Source organism: Larus michahellis, chromosome 4, assembly GCF_964199755.1.
Source record: "Larus michahellis chromosome 4, bLarMic1.1, whole genome shotgun sequence".
NCBI lineage: Eukaryota > Metazoa > Chordata > Aves > Charadriiformes > Laridae > Larus > Larus michahellis.
This window is the reverse complement of record NC_133899.1, coordinates 47,264,533-47,291,677: the sequence shown is the minus strand read 5'-3', so window position 1 is coordinate 47,291,677 and position 27,145 is coordinate 47,264,533. Positions and strand designations below refer to the sequence as shown.

Genomic DNA, 27,145 nt, shown 5'->3' with positions numbered 1-27,145 from the left:
CCATTGTATCAGTCGGTGAAGCACAGCCTCTGAGCTTCCTCTCTTCTCCCTCCCACCAACATGGGTATCCTCCTCCAGGCACTTCACCTGCAAGCTGCTCCTAGGAGATTTTCTTGTTGACAAAATTACGTTATGGCCTTCACAAATGTTGGCCAAAATCCTGGACTCCTCCTTGTGTCACATGCCGCATGCTAAAGGGAAGCTGTTTCATGGCCCATGAGACGCAGTTCTTTTTTGCAGACTGACTTCTAGGACAAAGTCATGTGTACACTGTGGATTGTAAGGCACAAAACAGGAGGCACATCAATCTCACCGCACAGATGGGTCATCAGCGTCTGCCTCTTGAGTAGCACGTGCTTTGCAGTTTAATAAAAGTATCTCATCCCAGAAGAAAGGGATGCGACTGAAGCGTAAGCTGCAGAAAATATTGAAAACTGAAAGAAGCGTAGCCTGACTTGCAGACAGCCAAGGCTATGACAGAAACACGGGTCTCATTTTGATCCAAACGGAGGGTAAGAATGGCTCTGGATACAGAGGGCCCCTCCTCCTGTGGCAAATCTGTGACTCTTCCATTACATGCTGCTTTTCTTCATAGCTGGTGTGAGTCCACATGCTGCCAGGTACAGCTACAGATCTTGGAAGTTTCGGAAGATGTGCTACTTTGCACACTGACAACTTACTAACTGGAACATCGTCTCTACCCTCAGTAAACTGTCTGGTGACAGTCCTCATGACAAACTGACACCCTGTAAGTTGCTGAGAAAAGTATGCGTTTCAGCTTCCCCTCCTCTCTTTTCTAGGCAGACTTCTTTCCCCCTTTAACCTGACAGAGATGGTGTTTTTACTTATTTATATATATTATTACATATTTATATTAACCTTGGCATCCCAGAACCTGTTAGAGAACGTAGGACTATACTGTGCCATACAGAGTAGAAATACAGAACAGCTTGACTGGGCATTAGGCACTAATACAAGTGAGAAGGTGTGCAGAGAACAGATATCTGCTGCAAAGGGAATCAGATCAAGTTTTGTCCGTGTAATTCACAGCATCTAAGGCAGACTGTGCTCATCATAACACAGGAGCTTTGTCACAGGAGAGGATGATGAAGTGCTAAAGCCTGGCTGGCTCTGGCCTTTGCTGTTTGCCAGGTCAGTATATTGAGCTCTCCCTCCAGGAGGTTTGGTACAGAACTGAACAAGTGACATTTCTTCTGCCTGCGTGTCTATTTTGGCTGCTACTGCCCTTTCCTGCATTGGCACAGTCTGCTGGCCTTATCCGTTTGTGAAGTTTCAGGATTGTTTGCACATTTTCAAAGTCAGGAAAAAGGAAAACTGAAAATGGAGCCAAGGAGCTGAGCAGAAGTGTCACGGAGATGTGACAGAGGCACTGTGTGGAGGTGGAAGGGACCAGGAGGTCCTCCCTTCTTCAGAGGCAATCATGTGTAGTGAAATTTATTGCAAATAATAGCTCTGTGTAAAACTTGCAGTGGGAATTCAGTCTTTGGAAAAGAAGCGTAAACAATTCTGCCAAAAACTCCACAACGAAGCCTTCCAAGTTTCCAAAATATGATGGAAAATATCCTTCGAGGTCAGCAAGTTGAACTGCAAGCCCTTCCTTCCCAGGGCTGCGACCAGGAACACAGAAAGATGGATCCGTTCCAACAGAGGCTGCTGGGACCAGCGGCGGCGAGGGAAGAAGCCGCAGCGAACGGCTCTTGCTTCAGGCACGGCACCGTCTAGGGAGAGGGTGGCAGCTGCCACCGGGCAGGGCTGCCATGGCCCGGGTCCAGCTCAACGCCTGGCTGATCCTGTGCGTGTTTGCTGGATCCCAGAGGCTGACAGGTAGGAAGCGCACCTGCTAGCCGGGTGGCTGCTTGGCTCGGCAAGTGTTCGCGCGATGCCAGCGGTGCCACGCTTTGCCTCCTTCTTCCAATGTGGCTAAACGCTTCCGCTAGCTGTGCTGGCGCGGGAGGGAGCGCGGCGGCTGGAGTCCCAGCTGGGGTTGTGCCTGGGGGGTGGGGAGACGCTTGTCCCTGCTTGCGGGATGAAGACCTGCTGCTATGTTTGGTGGCAGGGTTTTCTTGGGTCTCCACTGAAAAAGCCTGCTCCTGTAATAATGCTTGTGGATTTTTCTAGATACTTTTTGGAAAAAAACCCCAAACTGTTGAATGATAAAGTAAATAAGGGACTATTTTCCCCTCTCCAAAGAACATTTACGTTATTATTTCAATATGTTATTTGTTGTGCTGTGTTTAGTTTTTGTTTTACTCTCCTTGAAACTCTAACACTGCATATATTTATAAGAGAGTTACTACTAATAACAGCAGTTTGGCAGCTATTCAACAAATTCGCTGACTTTGCAGCCAATCAGATGTCTCTCAGTAGAGGGATCTGTGAACAGAGGAGGTCAGCTAGCAGGGAGAAGCCCAGCAAAGAAATTTTCAGATGATGTAGTACCCTCACCTGAGCTAAAAGCCTTGCTGGCACACCCATGGAGGAGTAGGAAAGAGCAGCTACATCCCTGCTCACATTCCAAAGCCACAGCTGGCTTGGATCAGGGAGCCTGCAGCTGTGCAAAGAAACAAACCTCCACAGCCTGAGGGGTGGCAGCGTGCACTTCTTCAGGCAGCTCATACATCTCCCTGAAAAGCTTTAATCAAGAATGGAAAGTTGGAAGCGGGGTTTGGTAGTAGTCATCACACACATACAGTATTAAATAGTTTTTCTACTTTTTATAAGCACCTGCTTACCTTAACTCTGGAGTACTGAACATAAATCCTCCCTCTTTTTTATATAAAAAAGCCTTCATCCATATAAAAATGAAGGAGAAAACTGTGTCAGAGAGCTTACTATATTATATGAGCTTTTTTTTTTCTTTTTTCTTCCTATCTCATCTTTCCTGTCCTGAAGGATGAGTCTGTAAGAAGTTGAAGAGGGTCTTGGCTGCACAGCTATGGGGATCAACGCAGAGAAGGGAGAGGCTGCCGCCTCCCTCTCACAGTCTGGGACTGGGGCTACTTGCGTCTCCTTTTTTCAAAAAGAAAGAAATAATGAAGGCAAAAAAAATGCAGAAAGTTAAAGCATCAGAAGTATTAGTAAAAGAAAACTGCAGAATTCTTGGGATTAATATGACTCTCGTATTAATAAACTCCCATTCCTCTGGACTCGTATTCATTATTCCCCAGTTTAAATGATGGTGGGTGGGCCAGCAAGGAGTTAGCTGGACATGCGAAGAGCCATGATGGATCTGACCGAGTTTCTTTTACCCTCACACTCTGCCCCTGCCAGCAGCAGATGCTCAGGGAAGAAGTATAAAACCAGGATAAGCGTCAGGTTATGTTTTCACCAGCAGCTTGAGGAGGGTCCCAGCACCCTCCTTCTGTTGGGCAGCGTTACTTTCTCCGAGCAAAAACCACCGAGCAACCAAAACCCGTCAGTTCAAAACCCACCCATACTTGGTGAGAGGGGCTTCCCTGCTGCCTGTCAAAGCAAGCGCCTTTGCTACTGTATGCTTTAGCTCTGTTGGCAGGATTACGGGTCGTCGCATTGAAAACTCACACTTGCCTCCTCTCACCACTTCTGCTTCTCTTGAAAAGCCTGTTTTGCTCATCAAAATCCTGTGGTCAGCATCTGTCATGTTTGGCAAGCTATGAGTGGCAGCTCAGAAATATTGAAGACATTATTGACAGCCAAATGACAAAAATAAACAGGAAGGGCTGTGGTCTTGTGCTATCAAACTCTTCCTAATGTCTTCCAGATGAACATCCTCACAGCAGGGACGGTGCCGGTGCCAACACACCCCATCGTGGCCCAGAGGACGCCAACGTCATGTTAGAGGTCTCCTGGGCGCTGGGGGCCCGTGGGACAAGGCACTGTTAGCACCTGCGCTCCCACCTGCTTGCACGTAAAAACTCACACGTTCTGCTTGTTCTCATTCCTGCCGGATTTCGGGAGCGCCTGGAAAACGCCTCGGCAATGCCCTAATTGCGTTTGTGCTCCCTCCCATTGCGGGGTGCAGCTAAAGGGGGCTCTGACCCCCTCCACGGCACCTCACAGCTCCAGGGTGGGACAAGGGACACCTGCCCACCTAGGGCTGCTGCACCAGGGTGCTGCGGCGGGCAGGACTGCGGCAGGAGAGGCAGGGCGGGAGGCAAGAGCTGGATGAGTCCCCCAGGGAAACCGAGGTGTGGGGCCGGTCAGAAAAGGGGTGTGGGGCTGGCAGAGAAGGACATGGAGTGGGACTGGGCGGGCCGTGGGCAGTGAGTCAGGGAGCAGCCGCCTCTCGGTCCGTCCTGAGATTTGGCAGCGTTGCAGATGGCTTTACAGCTGGGTTAGAACTGGTGGGGGGTTTGTGCTGAGCTTCCCGTGCACAGGCCGCTCTTCTCTTCCAGATCCTCTGGGGAGGGCTGGATATTCAGGCCAACGGGACAATCCGGCTGCAGGATGAAGAGCTGGCCTCCCTGCGCCCGGCACGGCAGTTCCTGCAGATTTTAGAGGATGAAGTTCCCAAAACACCGCTGGAGATTGAGCAGCATCTGAGATATTATTCACTGACTGATACCCCCTTGCCTCTAACAGAGTTTGATCGTCTCCTTTTCACCAGTGTTTACTGTGCCTACCAGGTTCGCTCCGTGCAAGGTCTGGATAAAAACCTCTGGATTAGGTTTTTCTCTCAGCTGGTCGATGAAATCTTTCGTGATCTGTGCAAGGGGCTCTGCCCTGCAAATACCACCCTTCTCCTGGCTTCCTGGCCCTGGAAGGAGAAGCCCTCCCATTTAGCATCCCTGAAACACTCCTATCCTTCCAACCTGGCCAGGACGAAGAGAGACACTTAATTATGGAAACTACCGTAGTAAAGGACATACCTGACCTCAGCCGCTTCCTTCGTTATTTTGAATGCTTTCCACATTATTCAGGACTTTGTACAAATATGCCCTGCTTTTTGTCCTGCTTTCTGCAGGATTTATAAATCTAAGGATTCATACACAAGCTTTTATATTTAAATGAAATAGGACGAAACTATAAAATGCATTTCCCCTTTCTTGGTTTGTTTTTTTTTTTTTCCCTGTTCATTTTTTTTTTTTTTAAAGTGGGCTGTGCTGAAGGGGACATAGATGTGTCCCCTATAGATGTGTTACATAGATGTGTTATCTGTCTTGATCACTGCTGCTTACTGGGGAGATGCCCTGGCAGTTTTTTTTCCAGGATGTTACACTGATATCCTAGCTGACTTCATTTTAGATAATTCAGTTCAGCCTCCTTATATTCCCGCTGTGGTTTCAGCCAAATACAGTATCTTTTCTCCTCTCCAGTAACCAGCTAAGCAGATTTTCTTGCGTTTTGTGATATAGGTCACATATTTAATTTCAGCTTTCTTCTCATGTGGCATCACATTTTATGTGTCCATAGTAATTTCCCATCTCATGTACTCATTTTTCTTTAAAAATCAACCTGAAAATATATGTATACCATGAAGATTTCTAGTATTTGCGTATCATATTTACATATGTACCCTGCTTTGTGTCAGTTACCAGTTTGGAATATACTTCCTTAAATCTCATTTAAATTCCTAAGGATCGTGACCTAGTTATTTCTTCAGCAGATTTTACTTCTTCTATGAAGTTTTTTTTGTACAGCTATGGCACTTTACAAGCCAAACATAATAAATACACAATCTCTATCCTCAAAATCAGAAATACGATTATTTTATAGAAAGAGACCATTAACCTTTCTCTGTTTTACACATTGCAGTGTGTAATTAAATATATTATCTACTCGGGAAGGTTTTGATTATTTTTTTTTTCATTTCTACTAGGTTTTCTGCTGCCACTATAGATACATTAATTTTGAACATTCATTGCATGTACTCAGATGATGGGTTCCATACTTCCCTTTCGATCAATATACTCTTAACTTTCCATGCTCAACAAAGAAGGCATGTGTGACATTGAAAGTGGGAACTGCTAGCTTTTGACCTAGTTATTCTTTTTCCAAGCTGTTGTTGCACCCAGCAGATGGAGAGGAGAAATGGAGAGGCAGGGATAAGAACCCTGGAAGCAAGATGCTACAGAGAATGGTTTTAGAGGTCAGGTTGGCGCTATGACAGGAGAAGGTAGATTTACGCAGTTCATGAAGCAGGTTGTTTGTTGCTTAGTTTTTGGCTTCTGGGGTTTTTTTTGGTGTGTGTGTGTTTGTTTGGGGTGGGGGTTTTCTATTTTTTTGGTTTTGTTTTTCACAAAGGATGTAGGAATTAAGATTAGCATTTTATCTGAAGTATAACTTCTCCTAAACTCGTGTCCCACCTAATGTTCTATTCTTATGCTGGTTCTTTACATACCTCCAATCTCTACCCTTCATCCTTTTCCCAAATATGCCCCCAGTCTTTAATGTCTAAGGTACGTATAGAGAGATGGAAGCAGGGAATAGCTGCAGACAAGTCCAGTTTGAGCAGAGAATATAATCAAAAAGCTGACCTGGGGGGGCAGTAGCGCATGAAAATATTGTCTTGCTGGAGAATACACAGTCAGAGCTATATGAGAGTTTGGATAAAGGTTGAGGGGGTTGGCTTGGTGACTCAGATGCAAATGCTGTTTTGAATTTGGGTTTTGTTAGGATCAATTTAAAAGCTTTGCTATCTGTTAAGCAGATTATAAATGAAACTCAAGTGATGTCACAAAGTTTCATGCATGCTCAAGATGAAGTACTTTTGCAGTTTATGTATTTTGGGAGACAAACCAGGGTTTAGCTCGACTGAAACAGCACCGATCGCACTACAACGAAGCCTCCAGCCTCCTGCTTTCCTACCACCCTCCTGAATGGATCCCACCATCAGTCCCGGCTGCCCTGAAGGATCACACCAGTGCCCTCTGCAGCCACACCAGTCTCTCTACAGCAGCACTATGGCTCGGCAGAACACAGCGTGTAAGAAAACGCTGGAATGCACAAGCTGAAAATACCACTTAATGGTACCTCTGATCCTGTTCGCACTGGGTTACCGATAGAGCATACGGCAGGTTAGCCATACCCTGGGGTTCAAGGAACTCACTTCTGCAGAGTGTAACGCCCCTGCAGCCAACACTGTCATTGCATGGCATGATACTACTCACACTTACACATTATGACCCTGCTCCTGATCCAAATATTAAGAAATTTAAAAATACATTTTTTATTCTTCTTACCTTGCTTCGGAGATTACAGAGGATGATCCGTTTACAGATTTGAGCCCGCATCTTTTACTACAAGGGCTAAAAGCCTACTTTGTTTCTAAATGCATTATTTTCATTAAATGGAAACTGAGATTCTCAAACACAGCTTCTTGACTTCATCAACGGCAGATTCAGAAAAGCACCAAATATTGTGAAACTTGCAATAAATTCATAAGAGGTACCAACACTCCACACACACAAATGATAAGAAAGAGTGTACACAGACAAATTAGCTCAGTAACGCATACTGCAGCTCATACAATCACCATGCATCTTTCTCTCCTGAACTGGTACCTCAGCCAGTGACAAGCACACAAGTCCCACAAGTAACTACAAATTCCAACCTGAGAAAATTTTACATCTTTTGTATTTTTATTACATTAATTTTCATTACATTTATTCCCTCCCCAGATCTGCAAGGCAAGTCACCGCATCCTTTGCTTTCTGGGTGCTGGGGATCTGCAGTAACATTACTGCAGTGTTTCTCTGATTCTCAGCATCTCACTACACTGCCCCACCCCCGCCCCAAAACTACATCATGCTTTATGCTTAAATCAAACACCAACACAGGACACACACGTACAACCTGTAATGACCTTCCTATGGATGAATGGCAGGCACAGCAGTGGCCCTGCAGACAGGGCACAAGTGTGCAGCAGAAGGAAAGCACTGGACACATGATAGCATGCTCAAAGTAGAGGATGGTATTCAAAGAGGAGCTACCCAAGTTCATGGCACCTTGGCTTTTCTTATGCTCCTTTCACACCTGCATTTAATTATTTGACCCTTGGGGTGAGCTGGCACCTGGAAGCTGCTTTGACTGAGCCTCTGAGTAGATCAGGAAGCCTGTGAAGGTGATGTACTTGCCATGGTTGCTGTAGGCACCGTAGCCATCGTGCTGATGGCTGTAGAGCCAAACGGTGTCCCCATATTGCAGAGGCAGCATGATACTCTGGCTCTGCATCTCTCGCCTCTTGGAGTGGTTGTCATCATAGATCATGGCCTGCACCTCATTGTGGTTCTTCATAAGTTTCACTGACATAGTCTTAAAGGGCATTTTGCCAATGGTGAAGGAGAAATAGTATGCACCAGGTATACGGCATGAGAAGATGCCAGTGGAGGAATTGAAATCTTTTCCAATGTTCACAAACTCTGTGTCAAACGTGATTGGCTCATGCTGGGTTTGCTTGTCATCCGTCCCCAGGAGACTTTGTGAGCGGGCAACAGAAAATGCAGAGCGAGGGTCTTGTTCTCTGTTTGGTTGATCAGCTAACACATGTTGCTGTGAAGATTCATTCTGCTCTCCGGGAAGCTGCTGAACAGTTTGATGGCGTGGTTCCAGCTCTTGAGAGCTAAGAGTATTCTGAAAGAAGGCAGAAGTGTCCGGATAGATTAGGTAGCCATTGAAAGTTGTATAGGGGCCCACATTGCTGTAAAGAGCATACTTGGGATCTCCATGTAAACGTAGCCAAACTGTGTCACCATAGTCAAGCTGCAGCATAGCACTCTGGCTGGCTACCTTCCGTTCCTTGCGGTGATGTTCGTCATACACGATCACTTGTACCTCATTCTTGTTTCTCATCAGCATGACAGACAAGTTTTTCTTTGGGTATTTCCCAACAGTGAAGGAGAAGTAGTAGGCTCCAGGGATCCGACAGCGGAACAATCCAGTCTTGGGATCAAAGTCATTGCCAATGTTCACATACACTTTGTCAAAGGTAATGACCATCTCAGAGCTCCCTTCCATGCTGCTGGTTCTGGCCACAGAAAAAGCAGAGCGAAATTCACTACTGGTGTCTGCTGGGAAGCCATCTGTAGCCAGAAAAATCATGCAGCAAAGGAAGCCAAACAGGATCTGAACCTTCAGCATCATCATTGTATCTGAAAGGAAAAAGAAGCATATTAGTATGAATTCCATTAATTTCCAGCTCATACTCCAGTTGAAACCCAGACCTGAATATTGATAAATAGACATGAAGGTCTATGTCCAAATACTGAGAAGTTTCCAGTGCATTCTCTGACCAGTGTACGGGACCATACTTCATCTCAAATCCCAGCACCATTTTGATGTTTTCCTAGTGAGAGCTGGACCTTTTTCCCCTGTACTTGTAGGAAGAAAAAGAACCTTCTTTGAAAGCCTGGCTATCCTACTGCTTGTCTGCAAAACACTGTGTTGCTCACAATGCAGAGGGATCTCAGGGCTTGCTGGGGCTTTGCCAGAGCTCCCTTTTGTAGTGCTTTTATTCATAAGACCGAAGATGAAACAAAGCCCTACACAGACCCTGTATTATACAACTGAGATACAGCTGAAGGGCAGGGAGAAGAGGACGTACGCTCTAGAGATTCCCATGCAGATGACATTGCCTAGCACTGCACCAGCTGTTTCACAGCATGTGGAAGCTGGAAGCCAAGTAAGCTGGTAGACACCATTATTCAGACAGACTCCACCATGAATCTGTGAGAGTGTAAAGAAACTAGAAGAAGAGGCAATCTTGAAGGAAGGAAGGAAGGAAGGAAGGAAGGAAGGAAGGAAGGAAGGAAGGAAGGAAGGAAGGAAGGAAGGAAGGAAGGAAGGAAGACAATGGAGAAAATGAATGAAATGAAAAAAAGAAGGGAAACAAAAGGTACATAAAAGGCAAATCTCCCAAAGTATAGAATCCCCAAGAGAGAACTGAAATACCAAAAAAAGAGAAATAGCTCCCTATGTGGATAATAGTCTGGAGAGGAAAAACTTCTTTGACCCTTAAAAAAGAAGGATAAGTTAGGAGCTAATGGGATTTTCTGCTTCTAGTTTCTGTGATTTTTTTTTTGGACTGAGGCCAAAAATCATCTATTAGTGCTTTCAGGCTGAAAACAAAACTGCCAGTCATTCCAGTGAGAAGCCTCTCTCTCTGTCACCTCTCTGTGCTTATTAAAATATCATTCAGGCTGGGAGGCAACTGCCTGGTTTGCAGTCTGCCCCATCTGTCACCCCAGAACTGGTGCCTTGCCAGCCTGCAAACAATGATTTCACAGACCAGCAGAACAGGAGCAAAACATGCTAATCATTGGGGGGAGGGGTGAAGGCAAATCCTGAATTAAAAAGGATAAAAGGGCAAATATTTGAATCATCTGGGATGGCCTAGTAATAGAAGTAAAGCAGATGGAATCCACATAGACTGTGAGGTGGCAAAGGGGTTCCTCTTTTGTCAAGATGTGACACCTAGAATCACTCACCAACAGGAATTCAGCTTGACCTACAATCCTTGCTCTTTCACACTTGAGAATAAAACCAAAATCTGAAATGTATCTCTAACAGATATGAACACAAGAACGAGTTAGATTCTCCCTTAATTACAAGAAAATGACATGCTAGCAAAGACAAAAAGAAATATCCATCCACCCATGTCATAATTTTACATTAGATCACTTCTCTCACAAACATGTCAGTATTTTCCTCCATGCCCCTGAATTGAGAACGCTCTTCCTGACTTAGCCTGTTTCTCCTGAACACATCCACGAGACCCCATGGGCTGCACTGAAGGGTGTTGAGAGAGCTGCCTGATGACTTTTTGAGGCCACTCTCTATCATCTTTAAAAGGTCACGGAGATCAAAGGAGGTCCCTGGTGACTGGAGAAAGGCAAATGTTGCACCCATCTTCAGAAAGGACAAGTGAGAGAACCTGAGGAACTACAGGCAGGCCAGCCGGTTAGCCCCTTGCTTTGGTCCCTGGGAAAATCATGGAGTACTCTTCTTGGAACACATTTCTAGGCAAAGGACATCACATTTAGCATGATCAGCTGAGGGCAGATCATGTCTAACCAGACTGATTGCCTTCTTGTGAGAAGTGACCAGTGGATATTGCCTACCTTTTAGCAAGGCTTTTGTTACAGTCTCCCAGATCATTCCTGTATCCAAGTTGTGATGTTACAATCTAGATAAGTGGACTACTAGATGGGTGAAAAACTGGCTGGGTTGTCACTCTCAAGGGCTAGTGTTTAATAATTAATTTCCGATGTCCTCTTTAACATTTCTTACCAATGACCTGGAAAAGGAGACTGAATGCCCACTCATCAGCGTTGCAGATGACACCAAAACAGAGGATTTACCAATACACTTGGAGGCACAGCTGCTATTCAGAAGCACCTAGACAGGCTGGAGGAATGGAGTGAAAGGAAATTCAGCAAGGATGAATGCCAATTCCTGTACCTGGGATAAACTAACCCTGTGTGTTGGTATAGGTTGGCGACTAACTGGCTGGGGTGCAGTGCTACTGAAAAGGATCTAGGAGTCCTGGGGAACAATAATTTTTACCTAAGTTAGTGCTGTGCCCTGCAAATAATGACAGCACACTGGTGTGCATCAACAGAACATAGCCAGTAACCACTGGCAGTGATTATTACCCTTTAGTTGGCACTTGAGTGATGCCAGGAGGGCAGCCAAGATGGCTGAGGTCTGGAGCACCTGCCCTGTGAGGAGAGGCTGAGGGAACTGGGCTTGTTTAGCCTGGAGAAGAGAAAGCTTTGGGGGGATTTAGTAGCCTTCCAGTACCTATGAAGAGGTTACTGAGGTGACAGAGACAGGTTCTTCATTGATGTGCATGATGCGAGAATAAGAGACAATGGTCATAAAATTCAAAGGGGAAGGTTCAGACCACATATAAGCAAAATAATTTCATGCAGAGGGCAAATAAGAATGTAAACGTTTGCCCAGAGAGATTGTGAAATCTCCATCCTTGGAAGTTTTCAAGACCAGACCGGATTAAGCTGTGAGCAACCTGGTCTATATTCAGTGTTGGCCCTGCTTTCAGCAGGAGGTCGGATGAGAGAGCTTCTAAGTCATGATTCCTGATTCTATAACCGATTCCCATAGTTATTGCCTTCTTGGTTGAAAATTCAGTTGCTACTAACCCTAGCCATGCCGCTTACATGGAGACAGGTCTGACAGACAGACTACCTTTCATCCAGCAAATAAATTTAATAAAGCCTTTTCAATGGAACTATTAAGCCATAGCTAATTGCCATGCATCTGCTTCCATGCTGTCTTTATTTTTCCTCACTTTGCCATTTAGTTTGCGAGCTCCTCAGGGCAAAGACTCTCTCTCTTCCCATCTCTGTACAGCATTTGGCTATTGCTGCCATTTAAACAATACTAATAGGCCCTAACATCCCACCAAGAACTAAATTTCAAACTGTCACACGGTGAGCTCAGCCTCTGGTTCAGCAGTATTTTTTTTTGCAGAATGCAGAGTGCTACATCTAGCACGGCAGGCTCAGTTCAGCTTCCAGCTTAGAAAACTAAGCCCTAAAGGCAAACTTATAATGGCTATTAGATGTTTCTGATTCATACTCATCCATTGTTACTCCAATGACCACCGTGGTGTGGCTACATGGAGAACCAGGATGACTGTTACATGGCTGCATGCTCTTGAGACAAGAAATGACAGCAGGGGATTTGGTATTTGCACCACACAAACCAGCCTGGTTCTAAAGTGCTGCTTGTGCTCCAGAGCTCACTCAGCGTATCCGGGAGTCAGGGAATATACTGCAAGCACATCACTGCTGGCCAAAAAAACCACAAAAAGACAAAACAGTTTAATAAACTCTGTAGTGACTCTGACCTTATGTTCCTTCAAATGACCACTATCCTTGTTCCTGTATCAAAGCTAATTTCCCTGTAATAAGGTCACTTATTAAAGGTTGGATCACTCAGTGACAGTTGCAAAGACTTTCTGCTGCTGCAGTCCCTTATTTATCAGCTCTTCTCAATAACTTACAGGCAAATCATTTAAATAAAGCAGTTAATTATGCTGTGTTTCCATTAGCAAGTTGTTTCCTTGACAGCTCCCACTCACCACTTTCAGGACTATTTAGGTTCTTTATCTTTTTAAAATAATCTAGAAAGTATCTAATAACTGCCTCTCACACTAAACCGGTCTAAGAATAATTTGCCATTCATTAGGAAGGCTCAGCTAGCTACAGGGCTGCCATGAACAGAGGCAACTCATGGCAACTCTTGGACTTGAGTATTAGCATTGTGTCTGAAAGATAAAGCTTCCAAAATGCTCTGTTGCTCCCCCAGCAAATGCTTCTGGTGCCCAAGTCTTCTATGGGGATAGCTTTCTTCCAGCAGGGAAGAGATAGCACCAGGGATGTGAGGCTGGCTGTGGACACTGTGATATCAACCTTAAGTTCATGCTCTGGCATAAGCTTTAAAACTGCAGAGTGAGGTGAAAGACCCTGGCTGGAGTTGAAAAGTGGGTCTTCAGCGTGGGCCATGCATATGTCATACATATCAGCTGTGTTATTCTCATTACATTTACATCTGAATCAGGGCCCTTTGTCCCCTACCCTACCGTTATTGTGGTAACACCACAGATGTATGCAACAAAGGTAAGTAGACCCACGGGATAAACAAGGTATGCTACTGCCTTTACACCAGACAGCACTAACAGGGACAGCAGCCCACAGGGAAGAAGTCACGAAACTGAGTTTGAATAGGAGGCACAAAACACATGCTGGAGCTAAGCAGTTCTCAAAGGCACTGACATTAAATTAATGACCTGGAAAGAAGGGGCTAAAATGGTAGCGACTCACATAGCAGAACAGGAGTTGCAAAGCTTTTTTAAAAATTAAAAGGCAGAATTCACCATTTGCATGACCCACAAGACTTTAATAGCTTTGTGCTTGCTGGAGGTGTTTTTTCTGTCCTGGAAATTTTTCTGTCCTGGTGATTTTTTCTGTCCTTTCCACCAGTTGAAAGACAATTAGCTTTACCCTTATACTGAAATCCATGGATTTACAAAAGGACTTTCAATAATAGAAAGGTCACCCCATTTCTAGACTTGCAGGCCAGATCTTCTTGTAAAACTCACAAGGTTTTCTTTTTATTCCAAAATATTAATGAGCTAGATTCTCTAGTCTGACCTTAGGCAAGACTCCTTTAATTTCAGTGGGAGTTTTATCCAGAAGATCACTGAAGAATGAGATATGAAACAAAAGTGAAGCAGTGCAGTTGGATTAACTGTTAGTAAAAGTTGTTAAAATCCTGTAAACTGCAAGAGCAAAGCCCTGTTCTTCCTAGCTCTCACTTTAATAGTTAAGGACAGCTGCAAATGTTTCAATTATTTGAATCAGTGAAAGCCTGTGTAATGAACAGCCTTCCTGGACTATAGTTAGCAGGATTTTTTTTCCCCAGATACCACATACTGTCTGTTCCGCTCATTCAATACAGATTAAGAGCATCAGATAATGATGCAAATGCATCACTTCTTCCAACATCAAGGAGAAATTAATTGTAGCAGATCCTCAAAAGCAAAATCTGTAAAAAATCTGTGTGATTCACTTATGACTTTGGCCTTCCTCTGCTTTTGATGAATGTGGGTTTTTTAACTCTGGAACAATCCTAAGAAGTAAAACTTGCTTCAGACGCAGCATTCAGGATGCTTTTTAGAAACTATAAGCTAGACTTTGAATAACAGAACTGTATGGCATTAATATAGAAAGTACTTAATTTTAAATACTTTCTTGAGTCAAAGGAGTCCTTTAACATAATAAACCAGTTTCCGAGTACTCAAATATCTGTGGAGAGAAAAAAAATTCTTTTGAAGTGCCTCAACTCCAGCCATACTCAGGAAAAGGAAATGGAGAGTCTGCATTTTGGCATAAGCCTCTAATGGTAGCCTGCACTTCAGAATATTAATTAAACCTGCTGTATTTCAACCAAAGCCTTAACAACTCTGATTAAGCTAAAATGATGATATATAAGATGATGTATATTCACTGATCAAAATGGAAACACAATAGTTCTGACATTAAGATTTTTCTTCCTATAACAGCGCTCAAGGAAATTTGTTATACACATTTGAAGTGCCAGGGTGACACACCATGTCTTCTGTTTTGGCTACTATGTATATTTAAAAAAACATTAATTTAGACAGACAAAGTGGTGTTTCAGTGGAGAAGATGGCTGAATAAACCCTAGGCGGGAGCAGGGAGTTATTCTAACAGCCTAATGCTTTAAAATGCAATATAATTTTTTTCACAACCTTTTGTAAATGAAAAAGTTACAGAAATCTAACTCCCCACCACATACACGCTCCTCAAGCAAACAAGACTAAAAACTGTAAAGCAAAGAAACATACTCTGGCACTGATCAGAAGAAGAAGAACAGAAAACATTATTAGAACATTTGAGTTTAAACTACAGTTCATAAAATGTATTGAATACTATAAAGTTGTCCTGCACATGCAGGTAAACCAACTGTTGATAAGCTGTCATTGAAATCACACCAGCAGTAAGTAGTGAAAAAAACTAGCCATTGCTGGGAACGAGTTCAGTGATAAACAGTTTCTGTCAAAGCACAGGACGGAGAGGACTGGAAACCACAGCTTTAGAAAGCCAGAAGTCTGTTGCTGTACAGTGCTTTTTTAACACCTTTAGACATAAAACACTGAGACCATTTTGACAGTTATAGTTACAGTAATGCCAAAGTTAAACTACCTCTTTTCCCACCCCCAAACCTAATTTCCTTTTTTAGCCTGGTTTATGTGTGCATTTCTTTCTCCTGGTGTGCACAAGAGATGCTGAGCCTGTGGAACACGGCTTTGTTGAAGCGTCCCATCTCTCCAGGAGGAAACGGATTGCTGCACCAGAAGGCAGATCACAAGGGCGAAAAGGATTAACAGAGACAGTCTGGCCTGGAACACCAGGAGGTATTTTGACAGGTAAAAGAAAGTAACTGACACTTATGGCAGAATATACCATAAAGATCTCAGTTAAGACAGAGAGAAAGGAAGGTCCCAAAAGGCAGACTCACCAGTGCAAAAGCTGTCTCTAAAGAGAGAGAAAGGCACAGAGACCTCAGAGAATGGAGTAGAGGGCAATTTCACTGTTCCAGGTGGCTGGGCTGGAAACCATGTAGCAGGAGAACATTTTCACAGAAGCCCTGTTGTTTTTTTGCTTTGGCTGTGGAGGTAAAACCATATGAAACCCAGGGACACTGCCAGACAGGCTGCCCCAGCAACGGATCTGCTGGACCGATAGACACCTAATCAGGAAGAATGCTGAGCATGAGCAGCACAATTCAGGCTATTCCAACGGCAAATGGGAAACTATTATTTAAAAAAGAACAAGACTTAGTTAGAGGGATGATTTTATTTTAAACTTCTCACCTAGTTTAAGATATTTAAACTATGGTAGTCTGCAAAGAAGCTGGTAGCCTGCTGAGCTGCATAGTGCTGGACTCCGTAGAAGAGCTCTTAAAAGATGTTTACAGTCTAGAAAACATAGGATAGGGGACATGGGCAATGAGGGGGAGAATCACCTCCCTTGACCTGCTGGCCACACTGCTTTTGATGCAGCCCAGAATACGGTTGGCTTTCTGGGCTGCGAGTGCACATTGCCAGCTCATGTGCACCTTTTCATCCACCAGTATCCCCAAGTCCTTCTTGGCAGGGCTGCTCTCAATCCCTTCACCCCCCCAGCCTGTATTGATACCAAGGGTTGCCCCGATCCAGCTGCCAGACCTTGCGCTTGGCCTTGTTGAACCTCATGAGGTTCACATGGGCTTACTTTCCAAGCTTGTCCAGGTCCCTCTGGATGGCGTCCCGTTCCTCAGGCATGTCATCTGCACCATTCAACTTGGCGTCATCCACAAAATTGCTGAGGGTGCACTCGATCTCACTGTCTATGTCATTGATGAAGATATTAAACAGTACTGGTCCCAACATGGATCCCTGAGGGACACCACTTTTCACCAATCTCCATCTGGACTTGGAGCCGTTGACCACTACCCCACAGTGTCTGACATTTGCTGTTCACTACTGGGAGTGCACAGCTTCCTATTGATATAATTGGCTGAGTATAATCCTTGTATGTTTTATATTGGTATCAGGATAAATATTGGTTCTTTAGTATTATTAATGTTAATTATTTAGTCTTATTCTATTAAATCTGTTTATATTTCAACCTTCAGGTTTCCTTGTTTTTTCCCGATTCCCCTTCCTGGGTGGGGAGGTGTCATTAGGTGAGAGAATAATTGTCTAAATGACAATAAATTGTTGTGGGTTCCTCAAACTATAACAGTGCACTAAACAGGAAAGTCATTTTGACTGTCTCTTCATTACAGGAATGGCAACTTTTGTGTTATACCTACCTGTTGAAGACTGTTGTATATGAGATTGTGGAGGTATTACAAGAGATATTGGAACTTGTAGTGTACTGTCAAGGTTTATTCATTGTCCTCTCTGTAATGGTTTTATGTCCTCAACTTCCTTCTGTGAGTCTGTGCTCCTGCACTTTCTATCAGCCAATATATGATTTTAATTTAACTGCTATGTAAGGTCCTAATCAAAAAAAGGAACAAGTTTTAGATTTTTCTTCTCTGTTTCCTTCTCTAGCTGCATATCCATACTTTCTTTTTCTCTCTGTCACTAGAATGGACTCATAATTCTCATTTTTCCTGGAACTCTGCCTGCAGTAGTTGCTTCCAACCAGTTCCCCCACTCAGTGGAATGCTGCCCTCCAGTCATTGCTCTAAGACTTGCCACACCACCCACCTGGGTAAAGGCTAGAGGGAATATGCTAGTTCTTTCTGTCTGATCACCAAATCACAAGTTAGGATGAGCCTGTGGAGTCCAGCAATCATCCCCCAAGGGAACTAATGGATAGCTGAGTGCCAGCTGGGAATAAATACGAGGACAACAAAATGCATTTTTTGTTTCCTAGTCATGTCTGAGTTCACTGACTGCTAAGATCTGATCTAGCAATGCAACCAAAGGTGTTCACAAGTTGGGTGTCTCTGGTCCCCCTGTTGATTACCTGCAGTTAACAGCAAACTTTCAGTAGGGATGAGATTCAGTTCCCTTTGCTCGATGGATCAACTTGTAACAGTATGTTTTATCAATGGAAACGTAATTGCTTTGGTCTTTTTATCCATCAAAGGCTGCACTATAACATACTTTAAGAAAATGTTACATGCAGTTGACAGATATTTTCTGACAGTAGGCTTTGCATATCCACCTGAAAAAAACTCTTATCTGTACTGCGGCATTTGCCTACAGGAATGCTGCTTTCCTTGTGCATTTTTTTTTCTTGTCTTGACAGGTAAGGCAAGAAAACATGCTGTCTTTTAACATCTGCCATCACACTCAGCCAAAAAATCACCTTAATTTCTTTTCATGCCCTGCTGTTTCATTACTGTGAAGATACTCAGAGAACACTATGAATTGCACTGCAGCGCTGCTCTTCACTGCCAACATGCTGCAACATCTCAATTTGGAAATTCACTGAGCTCTAGTTTAGTGAAGAAGGTGACCAAAAGCATTAAGATCTGTGTATCTTCCGTATCTGTTCTGGCATCTTCCTTCCTGCTCCTCCTCCTGTTGGGTCAGGACACAGGCCTACAGCTGGAGAACTGAAAAGAAACAACCGTCATGCACTCTGCACCAAAGCTGTGGCCAGGATTATTCCAGAATGAAAACCCTGCTCTGCCAAACTCTGGGGAAAGAGAGGTGTCAGTCAAAGTCCACATACACTAATGGATTTTTTTTCTGGTCGTGTTCCTTAATTGTCTGACGTGACAATGCTGTCGCTTTCATAGCCAATCGTTTAAAGAATAATCATTGCATGTAACTACCCCCATTTTAGTCATCAGTCAGTCTTGAGACCCAGGCTCGCCCTGGGTTGTACAGAAGTTCTTGATTAATAATGAAATTCTGCAATACACATAGGGCTCTTTAGTATCAACTGCTTTTCATGAATTATGTTTATCAAATTCTAAACCCAGCAGCATTCTTTCTTTTATGTCTACAGATACACAGTTAAAGGTGGCCAAGTAAGTTAGCAAAGTTAGTTGTTTTTGTGTTTGCTAATACTGACCCTTCACAATCAGCTACATGCAGTTCCCCATTTCCAGTGGTCTTTCCTGCCAAATCTCTTGTAATGAGACCTGTCTGAGGAATGCCTATACATAGCTGGAACCTGGGCCTTTTCAGTTTTTTAGCCATTTTATTATTTCTCAGAAGGCTATAGCTGTTGCAAATGACACATCTCAAGTCTGTGAATTCATAGCGGATATCTTCATGAAAACCCCAGTTTCTGCTTCCACCTTCTAAACTCTGAGTATATTTTACTCCTTGGATTTAATCAGCTTGTCATCTTCTTCAACAGGGAGCTATGAAGTACCTCCCTTAAACCCTGTACAAGTCAAGTTTTCGCAGTTGTGCTTTTGAACTTGGATTTTTCTGTGACAACCTGACACAAAGGTGCTCCTTCCCACAAGGCAGGGTCTACTGCCCTGGCTGGAGGGACAGGGAGAAGCATTTGCTGGATGATCTCCTCAATATACACATAGTTTTACAAAGTTTTCCCATATCTGCTTTCTGGCTTTATATTGTTTCCAGCATTTAAAAAATGCCGGTCTCCCCATAATGTCAGTAGAAACGCTTGTGTGACTATTTCTGTAAAACTCCATCTGCACTGAGAAGCTGCTGGTAAAAGGCTTTGGCATTACCATCAAAAAGCGCTGCTGGACACTGCTGTTCACTCATCAGTTCCTCATTCACAGTGAGAAAGCGCTCAGAGCCTGTCAAGTGTTCACAGATTCCAGACTCATCAGCGTGACTGGCCAGTTTCCTCCTAGGCAAAATCGCCTTTGACAGCTTGAAGCTGCTGCCTCTGATTTTTGCTTATAGGAAAAGAATTTTGCTAAAATACTGAAATAAAGATGGCAGGTTTTACCTAACTTTGAGACCTCAACTGGACATAATATAAAAGAAAAAAAAAAAAAGAATTAACATGAAGGATGTGGCTGCTCTGAACATTGTTATGCCGATGCTTTATTTAAAGCAGGCTTAGATATCATTACATTGCATTAAATATGCAGCTCATAATGACAGAAGTGCCATTTGCAATAGCCTACACAATTTCTTCACAACCACACTGAGAAATTTCAGCCATGCACCCTAAACCCAAATGTTCACATTCATTTCATATTTCAAGCCAGTTCTCCCTCTACTCAAATTCTTTCAGCCCCCTACCTTCCTTCTAGCTACTTCTGTCTAACACCTTTCCTTTTCAAGACAATTATCAACAGCTTCCAACAGGAGATTACCATCTGCAGAACCCCCTCCAGCACGTTCAGTAGTTTTCTGCCCAGCCTCTCTCTGATATCCTCCCAAGTTTCACAGAGAACAACCCCTACACCTTGTTGCCTCCTCCTACTAGGAAAAAGGAGATTTTTTACATTAGCTTTCCTTTGCTTTATCTCCTTCCAGAACCACCTTGTTCCACAGCTGAACCTCCTTTAGCACTGAGTCACAGTAAGATCTCTTTTGAACACCCTTTCTGTCTCCCAAGTAAAGACTAGGTTTCATATACTCGTACGAGAGGAAAAGAAAGCAAAGGGCAGGATGCGAGAAGGAGCGATGAAATAAACTCAGCAATACAAGCTAATGTAAAGCACTGGTCAGTCCTTGGGTGGAAGGGATGTGAATTTACTTTGAAATATCTGGGGCATCAAGTGACTGGCTTTCTAAGCAAATCATTATTTTCCCCAAAGTGTTCAAGCAGCAATGGAAGATGGGGACAGAGGGAAAAGCAATCAGAGCTTATATAGTGTCACAGTTTGTGCTCACGAGTCCCAGAGTAAATCAAAATATGAGGTTTTCCATCAATTTATGGATAATTCCAGTGTAAGAGTGTTTAAACGACACCAGATTATAATGTTAATACGCTACAGTTCACTGAGCAACAGCTCCATGAAAACAGCCTTCTAAAAACATGGCCCAATTCTTCATTTTCTCCTTGTCTTGTTCATTCAACACAGATTCTTTGCAGCTGCTGCTTTGCAGCCTTTCAGTCCCAGAGAGTACCTGTTTTCATAGCAAAAATTCCCCATTGCCTAGCTGGTATAAAAACCACTTCCACTCCTCTCAGTATGTCTTTAACTTCTCTAAGAGCTTTTCTTTTTGTCTGAGTAGAAAGGTCTAAAGCCTGGGGAGAGTGAAAAATCCTTTTCCTTTTAGAGGATTAAAAAAATCTTTGGTTGGACTCAAAGCATGTTCTAGTCAGGATCTTATGTGCAGCTCTCCACTGCAGCATCCAAGAGAGACGATCATTGCTCTCTTATTTCTTTCTACCTGTCTCCTCACAGAGACGCAGCATTTTTTCAGCATGCACAGGGGACCGTCTGTTCCATTTATATTAAACAATGTATGTTAAACCATGAATACTACAGGACCCAGATTTTCTTACCCTGGAGAAATGCCTAAAAACACCAATTGTAGAACTATGCTTTATTTTATTCCTATTCTGAATTCCATTATTTTATTCCATTTTATCTCTAAGAAAGCATTTTTGGACTGCAGTCTTTCATTCAAGGAATGAAATACTAGAAGGGTTTGTATTTTCAGTTCAGATCATTTTGCTACTGCTAATATTCACTCCTTTTTCTTCTTCCATATCTTTGTTTTCAGCACTCATAGACCCAGTCAAGTATCTGCTCCAGGGAACTCAGAATGTCCCATTCCCTACATCTTCTCCAAAAAGGGAGAAGATGTAACCATCATCTAGTACATTCTTACTTTTCTTGCGGGCTCTTTTCAGAAAGAGTTGCACTGTGTTCTTGGTGCTGTGCTGCCCTTGGATATCAGACAAACATCATAACAGGGCCAGCAGACAGCTTTTATTTCATTTACATGAAATGAGCATGTTCTCTTCATAAAATCATAGAAGAATGGTCTAAAAGAGAACTCAAGATGTCATATAGTCCAAGGTGCTTTCCCATGATAGCCTAATTTCCCATCACTCGCCTAATTTCATTCTTCACAGATAATTGTCTAACTTCTTGTTAAAATTATGGAGTCTTCATAACCTCCCCAGACCAAATATTCAAGAGTTTTTATTCTAGGTCCTAGAAAATTATTCCTGCAGTCAAATAATCTTTCTTTCTGCTACTACTACTCTCTGTTCCACCCACCATGAGCACAAAGAAAAGATCATTCCTTCCTCTATTTTGTATCTGAAGACTGTAGTATTCCCTTGCCAGCTTTCTGGTCTTTGGGCTAAATAATTTCACTTATTTCAAATCATCTTGCAGGTCACATTTTTCTGACCTGCAATGAGTCCTGCTGCCCTTCTCTGGACTCTCTCCAATTGAATCACACCTGTCTCAAAGTGTAATAATCAAAACTCCGCACAGCCTCCAAGCTGAGGCTTTAGCAATGCTGAACAGAGCAGGAGGATTGCTTTACATGTCTTCCAGGCTATATGTCTTTTATATATCCTAGCAATATGTTTGCCTTCATTTGCAACAGCATGACATTGACTCATGTTCAGCTTGTGATCTATCATAACACTCAGATTCTTTTCTGCAGCGTTGCAGTCTAGTCATTTACTTTTCTCTTGTGCTTATGCAGTTTGTTATTCCCGCCTTATTGCAGTACCTTGCCTTTATCCCTACCAAATTTCATCCAGTTCTTTTCCTAGCAGTTCTTCCAATTTGTTTAAATAATTTTGAATTATAATTTTTTCCTCCAGCATATTTTAAGTCTCACAGCTTTATGTCCCTGGCAAATGTGATACACCCACCCTTTATATTACCATCCAGGTCACCTAAGAAAACACAGAACAAAAGCAGATCCAGGACACACTGACACAGCTATCATATCAGTTTTAAGCAGCTTGTGGCCTCTCTGAAGGACTGTCACAAACTAAAAGCACATAGATTATGAGCTCTGAACCTTCTGATATTATTTAAAGAAGAACTTCCTGTTCAGAAAATCATGTTTACCTGGTTTATAGCCTCCTTCACTTGCTATGCCCTGTGCCCCACCAAAGCAAATATTTAAACTAATGTGCAACCGCGGTCAAGAATCTCAACTTTTATTAAAAAAAAAAAACCCAAACCAACACAAATTAAATCTCTCACTCTTATGCCACAAATATCTTTTAATATGTAAAATGAACAAAAGCCAATTCTGTTACAACCTGCTGGAATACTGAAACAATGAATGGGAAAGATGTGACCAGCTCTCTTCATGGACTTAGGGATATATTTGAAATGTCATCGTTTATTACATTCTCTGTAGTTACATGAGCAGCACACATGGGAAGAGATGCACCGAGGCAGCTATTTGATTTCAATGGACTAAACATTTTCTTTGCTCCTCACCAGAGAACTGCAGGTTCCTTTACTCAGAGCTCAAATGCCAGCTGTGGTGGTCACAAGCAGGCACATAACACATAGTAAGCCTTTGTGTACATCGGAATAAAGATGATCTGCTATTTCTTCTGAAAACAGGGGCTTGACTCTTTCATCTGGCTGTGGCTCCCATTTCAGTAACCACTACCATAGTCTTCCAGATTCCTTAACCCAATATGGGTGGTTTTCCTGGCATTGTGGCTGAGGCTCTGGAACAGCAGAAAGCATGCATGGGATGAATTAACCAGCTGGAGGGTGAAGAGGGAGAAACAGGACTTTATGAATTTGTACTGTTTCCCAATGGGATCCTAGTAATCAATTATTAGCTTCTGGAGTAGGCACTTACTGCTTGCTCTGTGATCATCTCCCGATTCTGGCTGTGTTACCTCTGCTGGAAACCTCAGACCTTTGATTAGATGCCGCAGGAATTCCTCCTTTGTTCTCTAACCTGTCTGGAGGAAGTATGCAACTAGAGGGAGGCTTTACAGGGACAAGAAAGCTCTCAGGGGGAGCCAAGGGAGTGACAAGAGAGCCAGCAGCGCCTGCAGTTGTGTATTACTGGCTTATCTCATTTGAGCATCAGGAAAATTTCCTTTCCTGGGATAAGGGCAAAGGAAAACATAAAGGAATGCTGAAAGGAAAAATGAAGTCCTGACTTTATTTCAGCTTGGATTTGCTGGGCAATTGGGATCTATACTAAATTTCTGTGTGTCAATCAAGAAGCAAGACCTGAAGCTTTTAACCTCTACTAGGGGAAAATCAGAGTGAGTCTTTTAAATATGGCATGACGAACTATCAAATTGCCAAGCCTCAATGTGTCTTTCAAGACAGTACAAAGATCCTCACCTCTACAGACTAGTCAGTATGCTGTAATTCTAAGGCAAGTGGAGCATCATTTTCCTTAACTGTGAGCCTTGGAGGAGAACATACACTTCATACTTTGGGCATTTAAAAGGACAGGTGAATGGAAGAGTTCAGGAGTTAAACCCACAAAATCATAACATCTGACCTCAGATGCTAGTAACAAAGCCCTAGACGTTGGCATTTTTAAGACTCTAGCAATTTTAAGCCCTATTTTTTGCTCTGTCTCATGCCTTAGAGTCAATATAGAGATGAGTATCTCTTGGAGGGAGATGTTTCTCAGCTGAGAATATTATATTCTCAGAGGTACTCTTCACCTTGGAAATCTACTGTCACTATCAGATTAGTTCATTTCAATGCTCTCTGCCTATAACTAACCGTAAGAATGTGGAAATTGTGGCAGAATGACAGTGATCACTTGGAGGCTCACTGCATGTTCACTTTCCACTAGCGCTGGCCTCTTTTTCTTCTGGTCTTCATATTACTGGGTGTTATGTACAGAAGGTTCAAACTATCATGGCTCTTTACAACTTAGACATACAGTATTTCTCTGTGTGCCTGTGTTCACCTACATTACTATTTGATACAAGAGTGAGTATTCCAAGAACTGGCAATCAACAGTCAGCATTGCTGCTGTTAGGAAATATGTCTATTATTAAAAAGGGGATATAAAAGCTATCATACACCTACTTGACTACAGGTCACAGTACAGTTATGCTGTATTTCCACAAGTATAGCTGCTGCCATTGTGGGTCCACCCAGCCTCCTGTATTGGGAGGATATGAATGGTTCTCAGTTTTTCAATGAGTACTCTCTGGCTAGTGCAACACAATGCACAGATGATCACACTAGTAAAACATAAATAACAAAGGAGATTCCAAGTTTTGCTGCCAAACCCCTGGTTCCAATGTATTTCATTTCTGCATCTATTTCTCCATGTACAAAACAGCAAATGTCTACCACACTGACAAATTATCAGATTCAAATCAACTCTGTCTCAAAGCCACAGGTTCTCCATTATGGAGACCAAACGTACTTTGAAGGTGTTACTTTGTCCAGATGGAAAATGCAAAACTCATTTGTAGAGCCTAGTCCACTAACCATTCAGTACTCTGAATTATGGCTTTTTAGAGGGGAACAGAAGGAATGTTGAGGATAACGCTGCCCTACTGTGAATCCTCATCCTCCCTTGACATACCTTTTACTGCTATAAATTAACCCTTAAGAATGGCTAGACAAGCAAACAGCTGCCATATGCCTAGATAGGACTGCAGCCTCATTGGCAAAGTATTTCAAAGTCTTGTTACACATCATGTCCCTGGAGAAGAGAAACTGCAGAAGGTTGCAATAGCATCAGCATGAATAATTGAAGTACGGCTCATTCGGTATGTGCATAAACTGAAGGGTCACAATGCTGCCTTCTAGTCAGTCAGCAGTGCAGAAACTCACTGAGTGACAGAAACTGGAGATGCTGACCCACTTCCCTGGGAGCTTTTAGAGAGTGGGTTGAGGAGATGACTGTGGGATTGCCAAATACATGAGAAGGATTAAGATAGATTATCTGAGAGAAAATTGTACATTGAAGAATCAGTCGCATATGCTGCTCTTGGAAAAACCCTTGGGACTCAGTTCCCCCGGGAAAATAAAGTAGAGATCCATGGAAGACTAACGCTTATTCCCACCTGCGAATCTAGCCCTGTGGGAATTTTCCAGGATGCCCTTCCCCATGGCCGGCCCCTGGGAGATTCTCCAACCACGGCTCCGTGCTAAACGGGGCCAAAATTTCATACCCTTTCCCACCTGAACTCTAGACATTTAATACTGGAAATAGAAGGGGCGAGGGAGGGTAACTCAGGCTTTCCCCGCTATTGTCCAGCCTCTCGGTGGGAAGGGAGAGGGAGCGCAGCCCGCCCGCGCCCTGCCTGCTGCCCCGAGGGCCACGGGCTCGGACACCGCGGCGTGTCCCGAGCGCCCGCCTCCCCAAGAACGGCGGCCGCCGCCGTGAGAGCCCCGACGACCCCCCTGCCGCCGGGGCACCGCTTCACACCGACGGCCTCCCCTCAGGCGCCGCGGACGACAGGCCCGCCCTCGCCCCCCCTCCCATCACCCCTGTCCGGCCGAGGAATCCCAGTCTTAATCCCTGGCCCTCCAGGTGCAGCCCGGCCCTGCCAGCAGCGACTCCCCGGCACGGTACCTGCTGCCGCCCCGCGCTGGCGGCTCGTCGGCGGCGGTTGGCGGCCGTTGGCGGCGGTTGGCGGCCGTTGGCGGCGCGGGGCTGTGCGCGGGGCCGCGGCGCTGCCTGCGCACTGACAGCTCGGGAACCGCGGCGGCGGGGGCCGGGGCTGGAGAGGGGAGGGGGGCTCGGGCACCCGGGGCTCCGGCGCCGAATCAGTGACGGGAGGAGGGCCCGGGGGCGGGCGGCAGAGGGGAAGGGGAGGGGGGCGGCGGGGCGAAGGGGCTCGGAGCCCCTGTCACAGCCGGCCTCCGTGAGACGACGGCGCCCGCGGGCGCTGAGGGCGGGGGAGGAGTGTGAGCGGCCGGCACGGGAAGGGGCGGCGGGGCGATGCGGCGGGGCGAGGAAGCCGGGCTGGGCTCCCCGCTGCTTTCCCGGGAGGAGAGGGCGCTGGAAGACGGCGCCGTGGGATTATGCACCAGCGGCGCCTGCGGAGGCAGAGGGAGGGCGAGGGGGAGCGCCATAAACTGCTCCCCTCCCGGGACAGGCCGCCGGCGGGGGCTCCGGCCGGGGGACCGGGCGGTGAGGGGGCGGCGGCAGCTGTGTGGGACCGGCCGGGCCGCGGTGGGCTGGCGGGGCCGGAGAGCAGAGCCCTCCGGTCCCGGGCGACGCGACCGGCGGGGCAGCGCTCCCACCCCGGCGGCCCTCGGGCAGGTTGAT

The 27,145-nt window shown here is 44.5% G+C and overlaps 2 protein-coding genes across 2 annotated transcripts; one reads left to right on the top strand and one right to left on the bottom strand.

Moving 5' to 3' along the window:
• The first annotated feature begins 1,648 nt into the window (after positions 1–1,648).
• FAM180B (family with sequence similarity 180 member B) lies at positions 1,649–7,306 on the top strand. Its single transcript, XM_074584343.1, has 3 exons — positions 1,649–1,845; positions 3,761–3,840; positions 4,395–7,306. The coding sequence occupies exons 1-3, from the start codon at positions 1,779–1,781 to the stop codon at positions 4,836–4,838; spliced, it is 591 nt and encodes a 196-aa protein (XP_074440444.1). The 5' UTR covers positions 1,649–1,778; the 3' UTR covers positions 4,839–7,306.
• Positions 7,307–7,558: 252 nt separating this feature from the next.
• Positions 7,559–26,915, bottom strand: C1QTNF4 (C1q and TNF related 4). The gene is made up of 2 exons (XM_074584342.1): positions 26,447–26,915; positions 7,559–9,089 (listed from the first exon to the last, which is right to left on the bottom strand). The coding sequence occupies exon 2, from the start codon at positions 9,082–9,084 to the stop codon at positions 7,981–7,983; it is 1,104 nt and encodes a 367-aa protein (XP_074440443.1). The 5' UTR covers positions 9,085–9,089; positions 26,447–26,915; the 3' UTR covers positions 7,559–7,980.
• Positions 26,916–27,145: the final 230 nt, after the last annotated feature.